The sequence below is a fragment of the Balaenoptera borealis genome, assembly GCF_965194805.1.
Source record: "Balaenoptera borealis genome assembly, chromosome: 2".
Taxonomy (NCBI): Eukaryota; Metazoa; Chordata; class Mammalia; order Artiodactyla; family Balaenopteridae; genus Balaenoptera; species Balaenoptera borealis.
In genome coordinates, this window is record NC_138867.1 from 44,460,994 (window position 1) to 44,483,254 (window position 22,261).

The 22,261-nt window shown below is 36.2% G+C and overlaps 1 protein-coding gene across 3 annotated transcripts in view; it reads left to right on the forward strand.

Annotated features, from left to right (window-relative positions):
- Positions 1-22,261, forward strand: part of MTREX (Mtr4 exosome RNA helicase) — a 132,997-nt gene that overhangs the window by 32,033 nt on the left and 78,703 nt on the right. For all 3 annotated transcript variants that reach the window (XM_082382215.1, XM_082382216.1, XM_082382217.1), the window contains 9 exons: positions 2,124-2,298; positions 3,404-3,494; positions 11,673-11,797; positions 14,637-14,735; positions 15,147-15,249; positions 17,035-17,166; positions 18,469-18,548; positions 20,148-20,258; positions 21,812-21,913. In XM_082382215.1, coding sequence (XP_082238341.1) covers positions 2,124-2,298; positions 3,404-3,494; positions 11,673-11,797; positions 14,637-14,735; positions 15,147-15,249; positions 17,035-17,166; positions 18,469-18,548; positions 20,148-20,258; positions 21,812-21,913 — 1,018 coding nt within the window. The remainder of the gene's footprint in view (positions 1-2,123; positions 2,299-3,403; positions 3,495-11,672; positions 11,798-14,636; positions 14,736-15,146; positions 15,250-17,034; positions 17,167-18,468; positions 18,549-20,147; positions 20,259-21,811; positions 21,914-22,261) is intronic.

Below are 22,261 nucleotides of genomic sequence, written 5' to 3' on the forward strand. Positions count from 1 at the left end.
TATTTTTTCAAATATTTATCTTGCGTCTTTCTCAGTTTGGAACTTATGTTTGGACACTTGGGGTTGTCGCATAGATCTTTGAGTGTCTTTATTTTTCTTCTATTTCTCTCTTTAGATTTGATAGTTTCTATTGATCTATCTTCATATTTAGATACTTTCTTCTGCCATCTCAGATCTTCTCTTGAGCCACCTAGTGGATTTTTCATTTCAATTATTGTACTTTTCATCTGTAGAGTTTTCACTTGGTTATGTTGTTATAGTTTCAGGTGTCTGTTGAGATTGCCTGTTTGTTGAATCATTGTCCTATTTCCTTTAATTCTTAGAACATGGTTTCCTTACATTTTTTGGACCTGTTTGTTATAGCTTCTTTGAAGTCTTTGTCTGCTAAGTCCAACATCTGGGCCCACTCAGTTTCTCGTGACTGCTTCTTTTACTTAAGTATTGATCACTTTCCTGTTTCTTTTTACATCTTCTAATTTTTTGTAGCATCTGTATATTTTCTCTTTCATGTATGTCTCTTACTATTCATATTTGATCATGTTTGGACAACTTTTAATTTTTTAGTTGTTTATTTCACGGGGGGCATGGTTGGGATAAATTTTTTTTAAGTAATTTATTTTTATTTATTTATTTATTTTTGGCTGCGTTGGGTCTTGGTTGCTGCACGCGCGGGCCTTCTCCAGTTGCGGCGAGTGGGGGCTACTCCTCATTGAGGTGCACAGGCTTCTCATTGCATTGGCTTCTCTTGTTGCGGAGCATGGGCTCTAGGAGCGTGGGCTTTAGCAGCTGTGGCACGTGGCTCAGCATTTGTGGCTCACAGGCTCCAGAGCACAGGCTCAGCAGCTGGGGCGCACAGGCCTAGCCACTCCGCGGCCTCTGGGATCCTCCTGGGCCAGGGATCGAACCCGTATCCCCTGCAATGGCAGGCGGATTCCTAACCACTGTGCCACCAGGGAAATCCCATATTTTTATTTCTGCAAATAGGTTATAAGCCTGTTGTGGATAGGAACTGTATCTTAAATATGGAGGATCTACCATGCTGCTAAGTTTAGTCCTGATTTCGTGGTCTATTTTTAAATACTTAACTCTGCTGAATTTTCTTCAAAAAAGAAAAACTGTATTGCATCCTATTAATCTCTGCAGAAGAATTATTGGAACCTGCCTTAATTTCCAGTCAAGGACAGACTTGATGGGACTTCCCTGGTGGTCCAGTGGTAAAGAATCCACCTTACAATGCAGGGGACGTGGGTTCTATCCCTGGTCATGGAACTAAGATCCCACATGCCACAGGGCAACTGAGCCTGCATGCCACAACTACCGAGCTCACGCCCCTCAAGTAGAGCCTGTGTGCCGCAAACTACAGAGCCTGTCTGGAACCCATGCGCCCTGGAGCCTCCACGCCACAACTAGAGAAGAGAAAATCCACACACCACAACTAGAGAGAAGCCCGGCACCGCAACAAAAGAAGCTGCATGCCTCAGTGAACATCCTGCGTGCTGCAACTAAGACCCAACACTGCCAAAAATAAAATTTATATTTAAATAATAAATAAGTCTTTAAAAAAGAAAAAGTTTGCTGACCAAAAAAAAGGTCAGAGATGTTTATTTAAAAAAAAAAAACACGAAGGACAGACTTGATAACTAATACATGTGGGGAAAGAATACATATGGATTAACTTATTTGTGAAACTCAAAAAAACTAATTTTCCAGTGTTTCCTAAATATTTATACTCTGTGTATGTATAAATTGGCAGGCAGAGGCTCTGTAAACTTTTGGAGGCCCATCTAGAGAAACAAAGGTGTTTTACTTCCAAGGAATAGGGTAATAACCATTAGTAATCCATTGGTATTAGTAATTAAGTTACATTAACTCCAAGAGACCAGAGTTCAAACGTTCTTATTCATTTAGACCAATATTCTTCAGATTTATCATCATTATTACTATTATTATAGTTTGTTGAAAGTAAATACAATAAGACATTAATATTCTGCAAAGTCTGTTTAAGATACGTAATTAGGGAAAGTTTGGACACAATTTATATATTAATAGAATTTATAAAATCACATACTTCTAAAGACATGGTTTTGTAAATTCTTTATTCTTATTTGTTTTCACATTTTTAGATATGCCATTGCATTGGCCTTAAGGGAAAAACAGCGTGTAATATTTACTAGCCCAATTAAGGCCCTGAGTAACCAGAAATACCGTGAAATGTATGAAGAATTTCAAGATGTTGGTCTGATGACTGGAGATGTTACTATTAATCCTACAGCATCTTGTCTTGTTATGACCACAGAGGTAATTTATATGGTGTCTCAATTTAATTAATTTTCCTTTTAATTAATGTGGCAATTCATTTAAAACAGCTAATGTTTTATTACTTGCTCTATATCGATAAAAATGTAACATTTTACTGTCTGAGTAGATTTACTCGAAAGGGATAGAGTTCATCTTAAAACAAGTTCTAGTAATTGAATTTAGTTGTAAATTACCAGTATTTCTGCTATTTGTCATAATATAGATGCAGTTTTTTCTTAACAAAGTGTTTTTAAAGGCGTATTGTCAGTGACATGAAAATAATTTGATGGTTTTGTATAATTTCAAAGATTTGAGTACATACTTTCGAATGTGTAGTGGCTCCTTGTTCTGTGTGATTTTTTATTCTTCTGTATCTGAGTGTTGATACAAATAGATAACTAACTTTTTAAAAAATACCCAGTTATGTTTAGCTTCTTTCCATAATCACAGTTAAGTTTTGCATATCTTCGTAACATCTTACATTTTGGACATTATTAGCTGTCTTTACTAAGTACTTTTGTACATGCTTGAATTATATCCTTGCATTCTACAAAGACATGGTACACTAGAGAGCATAAATTAGCTTCTGGTTTTTAGAGTTACCCAAAAGCATTGCTCACTTTTCATCTTAGTGCCTAAAGTAAGTTTGTTTTCCATTCTCAAAACTTTCTTGCATTCGTGGAAGATTTCTTTAACTCAGAAATCAGAATAACGGTTGCTAGAAAGTATTCATATTGTTAAGATGAGGTAGAAAAAATGGATAACAGTATAAGATCCATTGTGTTAGACAGAAGATAACTTCAAGTTATTCTCATATTCTAGTAAGTGTAGGTCTTGGCTTAAGTGCTGCACATGCAAGGAAGTGGCTTCTTATTCAAGATAATGGATATGGAGATGATAATTCTCTCCATGGATTATATCTGATTACTTACTTGAGAAATCATTTATTTTGGATTTAGGAAAGGAATATTATGTATTTAAGAGATATGTATCTCCCTAAAATTATTTTAATCTTTCCGTTAAAAAAGAATATCCAAAATTTCTTGTTAGAAAGAAGAGCTTTTGGTATGTCAGAATCCTGCTAAATCTTCTCCTTTTTCTTTAGATTTTGAGAAGTATGCTGTACAGAGGTTCTGAAGTTATGCGAGAAGTTGCTTGGGTCATATTTGATGAAATTCATTACATGAGAGATTCAGGTATATTCTGTAGTGTTGTTGAGATGTGAGCATGTATTTTATTTAAGAATGGCATTAGGTAGGGTGGAGTCAAGATGGCGTACTAGGAGGATGTGGAATTCACGTCTCCTCACAACTAGGGTACCTACCAGGTACCAGTGGGGGACCACGGACACCTAAGGGACAGGAGGAAACCCCAGTGACCGTGTAGGATGTGGGGCGTTGGGGGAGTGAAGTGGGAGGAGAAGTGGAGGCAGGACGGGACTGGCGTCCCTGAGGGGCGGCTTGGGGAGGGGAAGGGATCCCATGCCCAACAGGGGAAATTGGGGAACCATTGGGAGGGCAGAGGATCAAAAGGGAGCATGTCCAGGTTTCCCCTGCCCAGTTGGACCCCCAGGAACTTGTTGAGATCCCAGGCCTGATCCTCTGCTCACCTAGTCTCCCTCCAGCCACGTGGGTCCTGAGGGAGTGGGAGGGAGGAAAGGGGGAGCAAAAGTAAAGGCCGGACTTCTGGGACAGCACCCCTGAGGGGTGGCTGGGGGAGAGAAGTAGTTTCTACACCCAGCAGGACCCACCCACGATTAGGGGTCCAGCGGCAATGGGGGAGACCCCAGGGGAGATGGTGGGGGAGGTGTGCGAAAGAACAGAAGGGAACAGGGCCAGTGCTTTCCCTGTCCGCTTAGGCACCAGGAAGCCTTTTGTGCTCCCGGACCTAATACTCTGCCCTCGGAGCCTCCCATCTACAGCACAGAGCCCAAGCCCCGCCACTACACCCCCACCCAAGGCCCTACTTCTACACTCAGAGAACCCTTCCAACGAACTGGGCCTAAACCCCACCCACACACCCTCAGTCAGGGCCCTACCTCCTAACTCCTGAACCCCGCACTCCAGAGGCCCTCTTTTCGACTTGCTGCCTCTCCCCTTCTGCACAGGCCCCGCCCCACACTCACCCCACCACCCACCTAGGTCCTGCCCCACCCTAAACCCTGCCACTACCTAAGTTCCACCCCCTGCCTAAACTCCGCCTGCATAGCCAAGGCTTTTTTTTGTTTTCTTCCCATTTTTTTTCTTTTCCTTTTTCCTCTTTTAGATTGGGGCTCTGTTTTACGTTGTTGATTCATTGCTGTTGATTCTTTTATATTTTTATTTTTCCTAATCTTATTTTTCTAATTTTATTTTATTCTTTATACTTTGTTAGTGATATCTCCTTTTGGCTTGTTACCCCCCCCCGCCCCCCCGCTTTTTTTTCCTTCTGCTGTGGTTTTATTTTACCTTGTTGCAGTTGTAACAATTATAGTTTTATTTTTCCTAATATACCTTTATCTTTCTGATTTTATTTTCTTTTTTATTCTTGATATTGTATTGCTCCTTTTTCTTTCTTTCCTTCTTTCTTCTTTTTTTTTTTTTTTTTTTTTTCTGCACCACGAAGCTGGCAGGATCTTGGTTCCCAGGCCAGAGGTTGGGCCTGAGCTCCTGTGGTGGGAGCTCCAAGTCCAAACCACTGGACTAACAGAGAACTTCAGACCACAGTGAATATCAATCTGAGTGAGGCCTCCCGGAGGTGCTCATTGCAGCATCAGGAACCAACTCTATCTAACTGCCTGCAAACTCCAGTGCTAGACTTCTCAGGCGAAACAACCACTAAGACAGGAATACAGCAGCACCCATCAAAAAAACCGAAAAAAATGAAATATGTTACAGACGAAGGAGTAGGGTAAAAACCTACAAGACCAAATAAATGAAAATGAAATAAGCAGCCTATCTGAAAAAGAATTCAGAATAATAGTAAAGATGATCCAAAATCTCGGAAACAGAATGGAGAAAATACAAGAAACATTTAACAGGGACAGAGAAGAACTAAACAGCAGACAAATAGTGATGAACAACACAATTACTGAAATTAAAAATACTCTAGAAGGAATCAATAACAGAATACCTGAAGCAGAAGAACGGATAAGTAAGCTAGAAGATAAAATGGTGGAAATAACTGCCAGGGAGCAGAATAAAGAAAAAAGAATGAAAAGACGTGAGGACAGTCTCAGGAGACCTCTGGGGCAACATTAACGCACGAACATTCGAATTAGAAGGGTCCCAGAAGAAGAGAAAAAGAAAGGGACTGAGAAAATATTTGAGAAGATTATAGTCGAAAACTTCTCTAAAATGGGAAAGGAAATAGTCAATCAAGTCCAGGAACAACAGAGAGTACCATCGGGATAAACCCAAAGAGAGACACACTGAGACACATATTAAACTATCAAAAATTAAATACAAAGTAAAAATATTAAAAGCAGCAAGGGAAAAACAACAAATAACATACAAGGGAATCCCCATAAGGTTAACAGCTGATTTTTCAGCAGAAACTCTGCAAGCCCGAAGGGAGTGGCAGGACATATTTAAAGTGATGAAAGGGAAAAACCTACAGCCAAGATTACTCTATCCAGCAAGGATCTCATCACATTCGATGGAGAAATTAAAACCTTTACAGATAAGCAAAAGTTAAGAGAATTCAGGACCACCAAACCAGCTTTACAACAAATGCTAAAAGAACTTCTCTAGGCAAGAAACACAAGAGAAAGAAAACACCTACAATAACAAACCCAAAACATTTAAGAAAATGGGAATAGGAACATACATATTGATAATTACCTTAAATGTAAATGGATTAAATGCTCCCACCAAAAAACACAGACTGGCTGAATGGATACAAAAACAAGACCCATATATAGGCTGTCTACAAGAGACCCACTTCAGACCTAGAGACACATACAGACTGAAAGTGAGGGGATGGAAAAAGATATTCCATGCAAATGGAAATCAAAAGAAAGCTGGAGTAGCAATTCTCATATCAGACAAAATAGACTTTAAAATAAAAACTATTACAAGAAACAAAGAAGGACACTACATAATGATCAAGGGATCAATCCAAGAAGAAGATATAACAGTGTAAATATTTATGCACCCAACATAGGAGTACCACAATACATAAGGCAAATGCTAACAGCCATAAAAGGGGAAATAGACAGTAATACAACCATAGTTGGGAACTTTAACACGCCACCACTTTGACCAATGGACAGATCATCCAAAATGAAAATAAGGAAACACAAGCTTTAAATGGTACATTAAACAAGATGGGCTTAATTGACATTTATAGGACATTCCATCCCAAAACAACAGAATACACTTTCAAGTGCTTATGGAACATTCTTCAGGATAGATCATATCTTGGGTCACAATCAAACCTTGGTAAATTGAAATCATATCAAATATTTTTTCCGACCTCAACGCTGTGAGACTAGATACCACTTACAGGAAGAAATCTATAAAAAGTAGAAACACGTGGAAGCTAAACAGTACACTAGTAAATAACCAAGAGATCACTGAAAAAATCAAAGAGGAAATCAAAGAATACCTAGAATCAAATGACAATGAAAACGCGACGACCCAAAACCTATGGGATGCAGCAAAAGCAGTTTTTTTTTTTTAAACGTGATGATCCATTTATTTATTTATTTATTTATTTATGGCTGTGTTGGGTCTTCGTTTTTGTGCGAGGGCTTTCTCTAATTACGGCAAGTGGGGGCCACTCTTCATCGCGGTGCGCGGGCCTCTCACTATCGTGGCCTCTCTTGTTGCAGAGCACAAGCTCCAGACGCGCAGGCTCAGTAATTGTGGCTCACGGGCGTAGTTGCTCCATGGCATGTGGGATCTTCCCAGACCAGGGCTCGAACCCGTTTCCCCTGTATTGGCAGGCAGACTCTCAACCACTGCGCCACCAGGGAAGCCCAGCAAAAGCAGTTTTAAGAGGGACGTTTATAGCAATACAGTCCGACCTCAAGAAACAAGAAAAATCTCAAATAAACAACTTAATCTTACACCTAAAGCAATTAGAGAAAGAAAAACAAAGAACCCTGAAGTTAGCTGAAGGAAAGAAATCATAAAGATCGGAAATAAATGAAAAAGAAATGAAGGAAAGAGTAGCAAAGATCAATAAAACTAAAAGCTGGTTCTTTGACAAGATAAAGAAAATTGATAAACCATTAGCCAGACTCACTAAGAAAACAAGGGAGAAGACTCAAATCAACAGAAATGAAAAAGGAGAAGTAACAACTGACAATGCAGAAATACAAAGGATCATGAGAGATTACTACCAGCAACTCTATGCCAATAAAATGGACAACCTGGAAGAAATGGACAAATTCTTAGAAAAGTATAACATTCCGAGACTAAACCAGGAAGAAATAGAAAATATAAACAGACAATCACAAGCACTGAGACTGTGATTAAAAATCTTCCAACAAACAAAAGCCCAGGACCAGATGGCTTCACAGCCAAATGCTATCAAACATTTAGAGAAGAGATAACACCTGTCCTTCTCAAACTCTTCCAGAATATAGCAGAGAGAGGAACACTCCCAAACTCTTTCTACGAGGCCACCATCACCGTGATACCAAAACCTAATGAAGATGTCACAAAGAAAACTACAGGCCAACATCTCTGATGAACATAGATGCAAAATCCTCAACAAAATACTAGCAAACAGAATCCAACAGCACATTAAAAGGATCATACACCATTATCAAGTGGGGTTTATCCCAGGAATGCAAAGATTCTTCAATATATGCAAATCAGTCAGTGTGAGAGACTATATTAACAAATTGAAGGATGAAACCCATATGATCATCTCAATAGATGCAGAAAAAGCATTTGACAAAATTCAACACCCATTTATGATAAAAACTCTACAGAAGAGAGGCATAGAAGGAACCTACCTCAACATAATAAAGGCCGTATATGACAAACCCACAGCCAACATCATTCTCAATGATGAAAAACTGAAACCATTTCCTCTAAGATCAGGAACAAGACAAGGTTACCCACTCTCACCACTTTTATTCAACATAGTTTTGGAACTTTTACCCACAGCAATCAGAGAAGAAAAAGAAATAAAAGGAATCCAAATCAGAAAAGAAGTTAAACTGTCACTGTCTGCAGATGACATGATACTGTACATAGAGAATCCTAAAGATGCTACCAGAAAACTACTAGAGCTAATCAGTAAATTTGGTAGAGTAGCAGGATACAAAATTAATGCATAGAAATCTCTTGCATGCCTATACACTAATGATGAAATATCTGAAAGAGAAATTAAGCAAACACTCCCATTTACCATTGCAACAAAAAGAATAAAATACCTAGGAATAAACCTACCTAAGGATACAAAAGACCTGTATGCAGAAAATTACAAGACAGTGATGAAAGAAATTAAAGATACAAAGGGAGGGACAGATATACTATGTTCTTGGATTGTATGAATCAACATTGTGAAAATGACTGTACTACCCAAAGCAATCTACAGATTCAGTGCAATCCCTATCAAACTACCAATGGCATGTTTCACGGAAGTAGAACAGAAAATTGCACAATTTGTATTGAAACACAAAAGATCCCGAATAGCCAAAGCAATCTTGAGAAAGAAAAACAGAGCTGGAGGAATCAGGCTCCTGGACTTCAGACTATACTAGAAAGCTACAGTAATCAAGACAGTATGGTACTGACACAAAAACAGAAATACAGATCAATGGAACAGGATAGAAAGCCCGGAGATAAACCCACGCACATATGGTCACCTTATCTTTGATAAAGGAGGCAAGTATATACAATGGAGAAAAGAGCCTCTTCAATAAGTGGTGCTAGGAAAACTGGACAGCTACATGTAAAAGAATGAAATTAGAACACTTCCTAAACCATACACAAAAATAAAATGTATTAAAGACCTAAATGTAAGGTCAGACATTATAAAACTCTTAGAAGAAAACATAGGAAGAACATTGTGACATAAATCACAGTAAGATCGTTTTTGACCCACCTCCCAGAGAAATGGAAATAAAAACAAAAATAAACAAATGGGACCTAATGAAGCTTAAAAGCTGTTGCACAGCAAAGGAAACCATAAACAAGACCAAAAGACAACCCTGAGAAAAGGAGAAAATATTTGCAAATGAAGCAACTGACAATGGATTAATCTCCAGAATATACAAGCAGCTCATGCAGCTCAATATCAAAAAAACAACCCAATCCAAAAATGGGCAGAAGACCTAAATAGACATTTCTCCAGAGAAGATATACAGATTGCCAACAAACACATGAAAAGATGCTCAACGTCACTAATTATTAGAGAAATGCAAATCAAAACTACAATGAGGTATCACCTCACACCGGTCAGAATGGGCATCATCAAAAAATCTACAAACAATAAATGCTGGGAGAGGGTGTGGAGAAAAGGGAACCCTCTTGCACTGTTGGTGGGAATGTAAATTGATACAGCCACTGTGGAGAACAGTATGGAGGTTCCTTAAAAAACTAAAAATAGAACTGCCATACGACCCAGCCATCCCACTACTGGGCATATACCTTGAGAAAACCATAATTTAGAAAGAGTCATGTACCACAATGTTCATTGCAGCACTATTTACAATAGCCAGGACATGGAAGCAACCTAAGTGTCCATCGACAGATGAATGGATAAAGAAGATGTGGCACATATATACAATGGAATATTACTCAGCCATAAAAAGAAACGGAATTGAATTTGTAGTGAGGTGGATGGACCTAGAGTGTCATACAGAGTGAAGTACGTCAGAAAGAGAACAAATACTGTATGCTAACACATATGTATGGAATCTAAAAAAAAAAATTGTTCTGAAGAACCTTGGGGCAAGACAGGAATAAAGACACAGAGGTAGAGAATGGACTTGAGGACATGGGCAGGGGGGAGTGTAAGCTGGGACAAATAGAGAGAGTAGCACTGACATATATACAGTACCAAATGTAAAATAGATAGCTAGTGGGAAGCAGCTGCATGGCACAGGGAGATCAGCTTGGTGCTTTGTGACCACCTAGAGGGGTGGGATAAGGAGGGTGGGAGGGAGATGCAAGAGGGAGGGGATATGTGGCTATACGTATGCATATAGGTGATTCACTTTGTTATGCAGCAGAAGCTAACACAGCACTAAATCGTACTCCACTAAAGATGTTAAAAAAAAAAAAAGGCATTAGGAATTTTGAACAAGTAGTTGTTGATCTTCCATGTGAGTAGAGTTCTCATAAACTAATTTGTGGATGACGTGATGTGATATTTCCAGTAGGATCTCATTCAGTTACAGCTTCTTAGAATAACAACTTCTGGGTGAGAAAATGCAAATTCACATTTTAAAAATGGAATTAAAATTAGTTCCCTTTAAGAGAGAGCTCTCTAGTATAACTAATGTTAAAGAATTTCCAAAACTTGTAGCCTACAAGGTTAACATTCTTGATTTTTATTTATTTTTTTAAAAAAACTAAGTGCATGTTTATGGTAAAAAATAAAAGGATTATGAAATAAAACTGAGCAAAATATTTATCCCTTTACTTGAACTATTGCACTACTGTAATGGAAAAAGTAAGTTTACTTGGAATTTTGGGTGGGACTTGGAGGGCGAAAGTTAACAAACACATTTAAAAGTTAAATGTTTAGTATGTACACACTTAAAGCTTAGTTTTTATTTGAATTAAAGCAGTGAGTTAACCTGTATTCATAGTGAAAGTAATGCAGTTTAAGAAATCATTTACCCTTTTTAAAAATTTCACTTTTGTGAAATTCATAAGATTAGGTTCTAAACAGAGTTATTTTGGTTTTTAAATCATGAATCCTGTATTGATTTGTTCATTTATGGGAGGGAAATTCTCACACGGATTTTTCCTTTTTTTTTTCCATCTGACTTATAGTTTTGTTTATCAAATCTTTCTGTCATCTCTGGAGATGATGATAGTAATTTAGATGAATGATGCTATATGCTGTAGTAATGGTGTTTCTTTGAAATTCGTTACTGTGACTTTCTATAAGCCAACAACTTCTGTTTCTCTAAGTGAGATGGAAATACTATTTCCATTGTCCTGGGACTCTTGTTAGGCTGTTTGAACAGGATTCAGTTTGGCACTGCTTTTTTGCAGGCTGTTATTTCAGAGTACATTGGGTTTATAGTGGTTTAGTCTACTGACTTTCTACTAGATGAATTCATGGTTAGAACTAAAGTAGTTTACAGTAAGGGTCTGTGGCTAAAAATTTCCTTGTGCAACATGGTCTGTATTTCTGATTATTGAGCTTGAGAGAAAATAATCAAGTGACATTGAATTCCAAGGTGTATTTGTATTTTTCAGAGCGTGGTGTTGTATGGGAAGAAACTATTATTTTGCTTCCTGATAATGTTCACTATGTCTTTCTTTCGGCTACTATTCCAAATGCTCGGCAGTTTGCTGAATGGATTTGCCACTTACATAAACAGGTATTTTCTTTCCCTTTTTTGATGTTTTCAATATTTAAAATGTTACAAGTTGGCCTTACTATATCCTGTACTTTCTTTCCTGATGCTGCCTAGAATAAAGAAGACATTTTAATGTGAAACTACTTTTTAAATCGAGCAAGCTTATCAAAATCAACTGACTAATTTTTTTATAAGTGTGAATTTTCTGAGTCCCATCTCAAACCCAATACATCAAAATCTCTGGGAGTAGGGTCTTGGGTTTTGAAATCTTTAACTTTTAAACGCTCCCAAATTGATCATGATGACCTACCAGGTTTGGAAACTATCTATTCATACAATGAACCACGAGTACACAGTAGAGAATTTTCTCTAAGACCTCGGTACTGGGAAAAAGCTGGGCATTTCCTGAGAGTGTGATTTGATTGTTCTCATGTGAACGCAGACTTTTTACTGACTGTATTTCCTTTTTGCTTTTCTAGTCTGATTTTAGCAGCATTAAAGGACCTTATAACAAGCTTTTGTTCATGTGTACTAAATTTATTTTATTTTATTTTTTTTTTAAACATCTTTATTGAAGTATAATTGCCTTACAACGGTGTGTTAGCTTCTGCTTTATAACAAAGTTAATCAGTTATACATATACAATATGTTCCCATATCTCTTCCCTCTTGCATCTCCCTCCCTCCCACCCTCCCCATCCCACCCCTCTAGGTGGTCACAAAGCACCGAGCTGATCTCCCTGTGCTATGCGGCTGCTTCCCACTAGCTATCTATTTTACATTTGGTACTGTATATATGTCCATGACACTCTCTCACCCTGTCACATCTCACCCCACCCCCTCCCCATATCCTCAAGTCCATTCTCTAGTAGGTCTGTGTCTTTATTCCCGTCTTGCCACTAGGTTCTTCATGGCTTTTTTTTTCCTTAGATTCCGTATATATGTGTTAGCATACTGTATTTGTTTTTCTCTTTCTGACTTACTTCACTCTGTATGACAGACTCTAACTCCATCCACCTCATTACAAATACCTCCATTTCATTTCTTTTTATGGCTGAGTAATATTCCATTGTATGTATGTGCCACATCTTCTTTATCCATTCATCTGTCGATGGACATTTAGGTTGCTTCCATGTCCTGGCTATTGTAAATAGAGCTGCAATGAACATTTTGGTACATGACTCTTTTTGAACTATGGTTTTCTCAGGGTATATGCCCAGTAGTGGGATTGCTGGATCGTATGGTAGTTCTATTTGTATTTTTTTAAGGAACCTCCATACTGTTCTCCATAGTGGCTGTATCAATTTACATTCCCACCAACAGTGCAAGAGAGTTCCCTTTCCTCCACAGCCTCTCCAGCATTTATTGTTTCTAGATTTTTTGATGATGGCCATTCTGACCGGTGTGAGATGATATCTCATTGTAGTTTTGATTTGCATTTCTCTAGTGATTAATGATGTTGAGCATTCTTTCATGTGTCTGTAGGCCATCTGTATATCTTCTTTGGAGAAATGTCTATTTAGGTCTTCTGCCCATTTTTGGATTGGGTTGTTCGTTTTTTTGTTATTGAGCTGCATGAGCTGCTTGTAAATCTTGGAGATTAATCCTTTGTCAGTTGCTTCATTTGCAAATATTTTCTCCCATTCTGATGGTTGTCTTTTGGTCTTGTTTATGGTTTCCTTTGCTGTGCAAAAGCTTTTAAGTTTCATTAGGTCCCATTTGTTTATTTGTGTTCTTATTTCCATTTCTCTGGGAGCTGGGTCAAAAAGAATCTTGCTGTGATGTATGTCATAGAGTGTTCTGCCTATGTTTTCCTCTAAGAGTTTTATAGTGTCTGGTCTTACACTTAGGTCTTTAATCCATTTTGAGTTTATTTTTGTGCATGGTGTCAGGGAGTGTTCTAATTTCATACTTTTACATGTATCTGTCCAATTTTCCCAGCACCACTTATTGAAGAGGCTGTCTTTTCTCCACTGTATATGCTTGCCTCCTTTATCAAAGATAAGGTGACCATATGTGCATGGGTTTATCTCTGGGCTTTCTATCCTGTTCCATTGATCAATATTTCTGTTTTTGTGCCAGTACCAAACTGTCTTGATTACTGTAGCTTTGTAATATAGTCTGAAGTCAGGGAGCCTGATTCCCCCAGCTCCATTTTTCGTTCTCAAGATTGCTTTGGCTATTCGGGGTCTTTTGTGTTTCCATACAAATTTTGAAATTTTTTGTTCTAGTTCTGTGAAAAATGCCAGTGGTAGTTTGATAGGGATTGCATTGAATTAAATTTATTCTTGATTTTATTTTTCTGCCCTTATTTTTCCTTTATACCAGAATGCTGACAAATTTATTTTTTATCCATTTATCAGCTCTCTAATGGTATTTTTGTAACATCCATGTTGCTTCTGTAGGATAGAAACACAGTGGATCTTCTGGAGGAGTTAGATCAACCTGCTGTTTTAGTAAGGCTTTGAAAAGTCTCTGTGGGCTAGAAAAGTTCCATTTTACCTCAGGGAGCATTCTGTGTCACCATTACTGCTGCTACAGAGAAATTGAAGTCTTCTTTAATTATGGCATCACAGGTCTAGGGTATGGATCCAAGATCATATGGAAACTCAAATCATGTATTGATACTTATCCCTGATTAGGGAATTAGTAAAATTGAACAGATGGTAGTATAATTTGATAGACCTCATTTTTCCCCGTTTTTCTCTTCCTGACTTAAGGGTTTTTTTAAAAAACTTTTTTCTTTTTGAAATGTTGAATTCAAAAGTTTGTCTCCTTAAGGTCTGTTAGGTATGTCATATACATAGTATTATTTTGAAGAAATAAAATACATGGTTAATTACTTTTGTTTGCTTTTACAGCCTTGTCATGTAATTTACACAGATTATCGGCCTACTCCGTTACAGCACTACATTTTTCCAGCAGGGGGAGATGGTCTGCACCTTGTGGTTGATGAAAATGTAAGGGAGTAATAATAATTCTTATATCTATAATATCATACTTTGCTGTTTATACCCATTTTTCTTTAAACTAGAGAAGAATGGCAGAGATCCGTTTTTTTTCTTAAGTAGTTTTGTGGTCCAGAGTTATTGTTGGTTTTTTGTGTATGTATTTTTATCTCAAAAATTATATTTAAGACTCGTATTTTTTAATGCATGAATTAGATTTCCTTCCTTTTCCACTATTTTTTAAATGCCTTGAGAATAAGGGGCTCTGGACATGTTTCAGGTATCTTATGTTTTGCTTTTCCCAGTTATATTATTATATTAAATTATTTATTATTTGAGGAAGCTTTGTTTTGAGGTATGAAAAAATATTTGCATTATGATTAGGTGTTAATGAAGTTACATAGAAAAATTTTGTGATTCCAGGGTGACTTCAGAGAAGATAATTTTAATACTGCGATGCAGGTACTTCGAGATGCTGGTGATTTGGCAAAAGGAGATCAGAAGGGGAGAAAAGGAGGAACAAAGGGTAATTTGGAACTTTGTTTTAAGAGAATTTTACATGTAAATTGTGTTTTCAAATTACATTTTTGGGTTTTTTTTATTTAACTTTTTTCGCCTCAGGGGGCTGTATAAAGATCTAGATAGTGTATGATAAAATTGGATGAATAAAGGTTTAATCTCTTTTTCCTCTATGACATTTACTGAGATATAGTTCATATACAATTCACCCATTAAAGTATACAATTCAACAGTTATTAGTACATTCACAGAATTATGCAGCCATCACCACAGTTTTTTTATTGAGATACAATTCACGTATCATAGAAGTCACCATTTTTAAGGGTACAATTAAGTGGATTTTAGTATATTCACAAAATTGTGCAACTACTATCTAATTCTAGAACATTTTCATTGACTCAACAAGAAACCCCATACCCATGAGCAGTCATTCTTCATTTACTCCCAACCTCTTCCCCACCACCCCTCAGCCTTAGGCAATCACTAATCTACTTTCTATTTCTATTTTCCTTTTCTAGACATTTCATATAAATGGAATCATGATATATGTGGTGTTTTGCAACTTAGCTTGTTTTCAAGGTTCATCCATGTTATAGCATATGTCAGTACTTCATTCTTTTTTATGGTCAAATAACATTCCATTGTATGATTTTAGCACATTTTATTTATTCATTCTTTTTTTTTCTTTTTTTGAACCATCTTTTTCCCTTTATTTATTTATTTTATTTATTATTTTATGGCTGTGTTGGGTCTTCGTTTCTGTGCGAGGGCTTTCTTTAGTTGCGGCAAGCAGGGGCCGCTCTTCATCGCGGTGCGCGGGCCTCTCACTATCGCGGCCTCTCGTTGCGGAGCACAGGCTCCAGACGCGCAGGCTCAGTAGTTGTGGCTCACGGGCCTGGTTGCTCCGTGGCATGTGGGATCCTCCCAGACCAGGGCTCGAACCCATGTCCCCTGCATTAGCAGGCAGATTCTCAACCACTGCGCCACCAGGGAAGCCCCTATTTATTCATTCTTCATGAACAGTTAGGTTGTTTTCAACTTTTTGATTGTTGTGACTAATGCTGCTGTAAACATTTGTGTACTACAAGTTTTTGTGTGAACGTGTTTTCTCATGAGAATATACCTAGTGCAGTTGCTGAGTCATGTGATAATTCTATGTTTAACCTTTTCAGTAACTGCCAAGTTATTTTCCAAAGTGTCTGCCCCATTATACATTGTCATCAGAAGGATATGAGGTATCCATTTCCTCCACCTCCTTGCCAGTACTTTACTGTAGCCTGTCTATTTGATTATGGTCATTCTAGTACGTATGAAGTCATATCTCAGTGTGGTTTTTATTTATATTTCTCTGTTGGCTAATGAAGATCCTGTACTTACTGGCCATTTGTTATCTGTGGAGAAATATCTATTCAAATCCTTGGCCCATTCAAAAATCACATTGTCTTTTTGTTGTTGAGTTGTAAGAATTCTTTTCTACTCTGGATACTAGACCTTTATTAAATATCTGATTTGTAAATATTTTTTTCCATTCTGTGAGTTAGGGTTATCTTTATTGTTGGTGTCTGTTGAAGTACAAAAGTTTTAAATTTTGGTGAAATCCAGTTTATCAGGGTTTTTTTCTTTTGTGGCTTATGCTTTTGGTATCATATCTAAAAGTGCTTTGCCTAACCCAACATCATGAAGGTTTACTCCTATATATTTTTTAAGAGTTTTGTAGTTTTAGATTTTACATTTAAGTCTATAATCCATTTTGAGTTAATTTTTGGATATGGTTTATGTACCTTTTTTGCAGGACCATCAAATGTGTTCAAGATTGTGAAGATGATTATGGAAAGAAACTTTCAACCTGTAATTATTTTCAGTTTTAGTAAGAAAGATTGTGAAGCCTATGCACTTCAAATGACCAAATTAGATTTCAACACAGGTACTATATAATTTCAGTATAGTTTTAATGTTACGTGAAAATTAGTGTAAATATATTTCTGGTAAGACATTTTTGTGTATTGCTAGAATTTGCAGTTCACCTTACAGTTACAGCAGTAGTTACATCACATTTGTAAAAGCTTTAAGGCCCTCAATTTATCATTTCTTTTCCTTTCTTCAGTCTTCTTTTATTGGAAGGTAAGTATAATACATTGTTCTATATAAGACCCAAAGACCCCTAGTAAGAAATATTAGGCTCATACCTTCTTATACTTCATTGCCATAGCTCTTTGGTTATTGTGGTTTTCTGTCTGATTACTTAAGGTTAGTCTCTTGGTCAGACTACCTTCTGTTATGTTTCATTCTTCTAGAAATCCAAACAGGGAAGACCTGCCCCTGTACCTAACTGGTATAATTTTTGAATAACGTAAAATAACTTCTAGCAAATGAATATATTATTCTCATGTATTAACTGTAAATGTAACCATTTAAAAGTCACACAGCTAGATAGTAGCATAGCCTAGGCAAAAATTGCAGCATGCCAAATACCAACCCAGTTGTCATTCATTTCAGCCTTTTACATATCTAATCCTGTGCAGTGAGAAGTAAATAATATCTTCAGTTGTGCAGAATCAAATTTCAGTTGTCTTGTTTTCTTTATCAAGGCACAGAACTAATCCCATGATTTTAAAGCTAATTTTTACTTATCCATGGGTAAAAAATAACCAATGACAGATAACCCATATACCCTCCTAAAGCCAATAATATTTTATTTTTTTTGACTGAGTGAATTGCTCTACTTAGAAATGTTTTCTTATAACTACCAGTGCTGTATGTGCTTGATGTTGCAGGGTTTTATATTGATAAAGTCAACAAATATTTATTGACAAATAGTCACTTTATAAAAAGGCAGTGTAATGGTTAAGAGCATAGTCTTTGGAATTGTTCATGTAACAGTTAATACCAATGCCCATTATTTGCTCTATGCCTTACTTTCCTTAATAGTGAGAAATAATAATCCCTGTGTCCTGTAATTTTTTGACTTAAATAGATACCTAGCGTAGTTACTGTTACTGCTTTTATAAGATAGTACTTTTATTCGTGGACTAACTCTGCTAGATCTGTTTTGAAAGGCAATGAATTTTATTAAATAATTATGTAGAAAATTTGATCTACTTTACCTACTGCCTATCTTAAATCCTGAGTCTTTTACTCTTTATAGACTCTTATTCTTTGCTGTGTGTGAAATTTGTTATCACTGACTCATTTAGATACTTATATACACTTGGGTTTTCTCTCTTAGATGAAGAAAAGAAGATGGTTGAAGAAGTATTCAGTAACGCAATTGACTGCTTGTCAGATGAAGATAAAAAGCTCCCTCAGGTGTGTGTTTAATGTCATTAAGTAGACTGTGGCTGTTTACAGATAGTATATATTCACTTTGTATTTCCTGGAGTTGTTGCTATATTATATATTGCACTGTTTGCACACTGCAGTAAATATGTTGCATTGTGCACTGAAATGATACCTTGATTCTTATTTTGAACTTCTAAGAAGGTGACAAAAGGAAACATTTGCTGCCTTGAAGAACCTTTTCTCTGAAAGCTAGCATGATCTGGAAATTACTGCTTCTGTTTCTAATACTACAAAATTTTTAATGCTAATTTTAAGTCAATGAATTTCTTAATTCATAAGGCTACCAAACAAAACAATAGAGCAAACCTAAGTTTAGTGAGAAATTTGATTTCTACTTTGCTTTAATTAATTAAAGTGGTTTTTTCTTTTGACTATTAGAATTGCCTTAGGAGTTCTAAAATATACTGATGCCTTGTTGCCACTCCAGAGATTCTGATTTAATTGTCTCGCGTGTGTCCTGATCATTAGAATCTTTCAGAAACTCCCCTGGTTGGTCTAATGTGCATCCGAAACTGAGAACTAATGCTTTAGCCCAACCTAATACTATATGAAAGTTTTATTTTGTGAAAAGAAAAATCGGAAGGTCATACTCTGCTTACAGATGATTGCTTTGATTTGTGTGGGATTTATGATAAGACTGCAATTGCATGTTTCTTGGTATTTAAAATGGTATTTAATTTATGAAATCTTATTGTAATTTTTCTTTCCAGCTGAATTATTAGTATCTAAGGGCTGAGCCATGTCTTTATACATCTTTGTTATCCTAGCACACTTCTAATAGTAAAATTTAATGGCATTTAATAGTGTTAATGAGAATGAACTCTTCAGTAATTCATTTGTTTTTAGATAAAGTACATATTTATATTAAATATGCTTTACAGTTATTTATTTTCTTTTGGTTTGAGTTGGCCAGTATTTTTTTTTTTTTTTTTTTTTTTTGGCTGCATTGGGTCTTCGTTGCTGTGCACAGGCCTTCTCTAGTTGTGCCGAGTGGGGGCTACTCTTCATTGTGGTGCACGGGCTTCTCACTGCGGTGGCCTCTCTTGTTGTGGAGCACGGGCTCTAGGCGCGCGGGCTTTAGAGCGCAGGCTCAGTAATTGTGGCTCATGGGCCCAGTTGCTCCACGGCATGTGGGATCTTCCTGCACCAGGGCTCGAACCCGTGTCCCCTGCATTGGCAGGCGGATTCTTAACTACTGCGCCACCAGGGAACTCCTGGCCAGTATTTTTTAAGTTTATTTCGTGCAGATGCAAACTTTGCTGTCATAACCTTTAATTATTTTAGAGGAGATGAAGTGATGCTGGAAAATTTGAGGAAGCAAAACATTTATAAAGTTTATTTAAACATGCCTTTCATATTAAAGCTAGGACAGAATTATATTGTGTTTTAAGTTTAATAATTTGTGGGAATATGGGTTTGGTTTCTAGTTTTTCTGGAAAAGTTATATAACATTTCTTTAAACAGCATTCTTTCTTGATTACCCATTTTTCTTCATGTTGTTAGTTTCACATTTTAAAAGTTCTTTTCCTCACGTCTTTTTAAAAATAAAATTGAATCCAATCGCAGGTTGAACATGTACTTCCTCTCTTGAAGCGGGGGATTGGTATTCACCATGGTGGTTTACTTCCTATTTTGAAAGAAACTATAGAAATTCTCTTTTCTGAAGGATTGATAAAGGTATGATTTTATTTTATTTATTATGCCCTAAAATTGTGTTGTGTGAGCAATTTGAAAGTTATCAAGAACACTGTTTGTAGGCAACTTTTTTTTTTTATTGTTACTGTTTTTTAAGTAAGTCAAACAGAATGGCTTAGGTAATGAACTTATTTTTGTATACAGTGTTATACTTCATAAATTTTGGACTATAGGTAAAAGTCATTTGTTTCTCTTCCTAGTCTTAAAGTAAGAAATGGTATCATTACTGAATACAGTGTAGAATTTTCCAGAATGTGCTGTTTAATTTTCAGACCTGAAGTGATAACTGTAAGTGGACTCCATTCTGTATACAGATTAAAAGAACTAGTTTAGAAAAGACAAGGAGAATTGCTGTTTAGACTTATGAAAGAGTTTTTAGGATGTTCTCATTTAAACCAAAGAGAGTCTGATTTAACTTTTAATATTATGTCGATGTCTGTACCCAGTAATGGGATGTTGAAAATGGGAAACAACTCCAAAATATAGTTGTAAGCCTTTATATGATTCATAAATTATTTTATGTTTAAAAATCAGATTAGAGATTTGTCATGAGAACTTCAGCACTAACTAGGATATTTAAAAGAAACTTACTCACCCTAAAGACCATACTTGAGGTATTTTAGATAAAGAATTGGTCACTATTTGCACCTGGGTCCTGGTAAGGTCCTGTTGATGTCCTTATATAGATTGCATGTTTTGTTGAGACCCATTTGAAAGAATCTTTTAAGTGATACTTGTGGATTGTAGAATTCAAATAGAATAACTGTACATAAAGTGAAAAATTAAAGACCACCATTGCCCTTCACTTTCTAGAAATATCCACTAGGATACATACAAATAATATTTGATTTAGTTTGTAAACAAAAGTGATTATATTACCCATGTTATTCAATTTCGTCATATGCATTGCTATTCATTCTTTTTAATAGATGAATAGCATTCTGTTAAGTTGATGAAATAAAGTGTTTTTATATTGTTACCTATGGATGAAAATTTAGATTATTTAACAGTACTTCAGTGACTTAACTTGTACACATACCTTTGTGTGCTCTTTGTTGGTAAAGTCTTAGATGTGAACATAAAGTGCCACTGATTTTGATCTCCCCTCAGAGATTTTAAAGGTGTCTCTAAAACCACTGCATCATCAATGAAGAAACCAAGAAATGTGACTGTGTTTAGAAAAATATTCTCCAGCTTAATAATGCTTTGTCCATTAGACCAGTAGTAGTCTTTCCAAGTTATCACCACTGGAATTACAGAAAGAAAGACTATTTTCCCTGAATTAAAAAATTTCTGCAATGCAAGGGACATTAAATATTATAAATTTACTATAATATACATAATTATATGTCAATTTAATAATTTTGTATATAAAATACTGAAATACACCTGGGGTAGCATGTCTTATTTTTGTAGAATTTCATTAACAACTAATTTTTAAAATTAATGATTTATTTATACTTGAGTAATTTATTAACGAAACTATTTTTCAGTTTAAAATACGTGTTTAATTGTATAATTATTTATTCATTTAGGCCTTATTTGCCACTGAGACTTTTGCTATGGGGATTAACATGCCAGCTAGAACTGTTTTATTTACAAGCGCCCGAAAATTTGATGGGAAGGATTTCCGATGGGTAAGTAAAATAATTCATATATTGAAATAACTTTTAGCTTCAGTTGTTTTACCTAAGGTGATTTTGGCTCATGTAGTCTTTGAGATTTTCAGTTCTGAATACTTTAAAACTTGTACCTGAGCTAATATGAGAAGTTCATCAAAGTTTAATTTCAGATCCTTTGTATTTCTATTCTTTAGCCAAAAACAAAAACCAAAAACTACTTTAGGTGAAAGAGTTTGGTGATGAGGGATAAGTGTGCAAATGAGTCATGAATGCTTTAATACATTTAAAATACGTCTAGAATTTTTATTTCTTCAAGTTTTAAGTGATTTAAAGCACCTTTACTGTAGTGGCTACAGTTGTAGC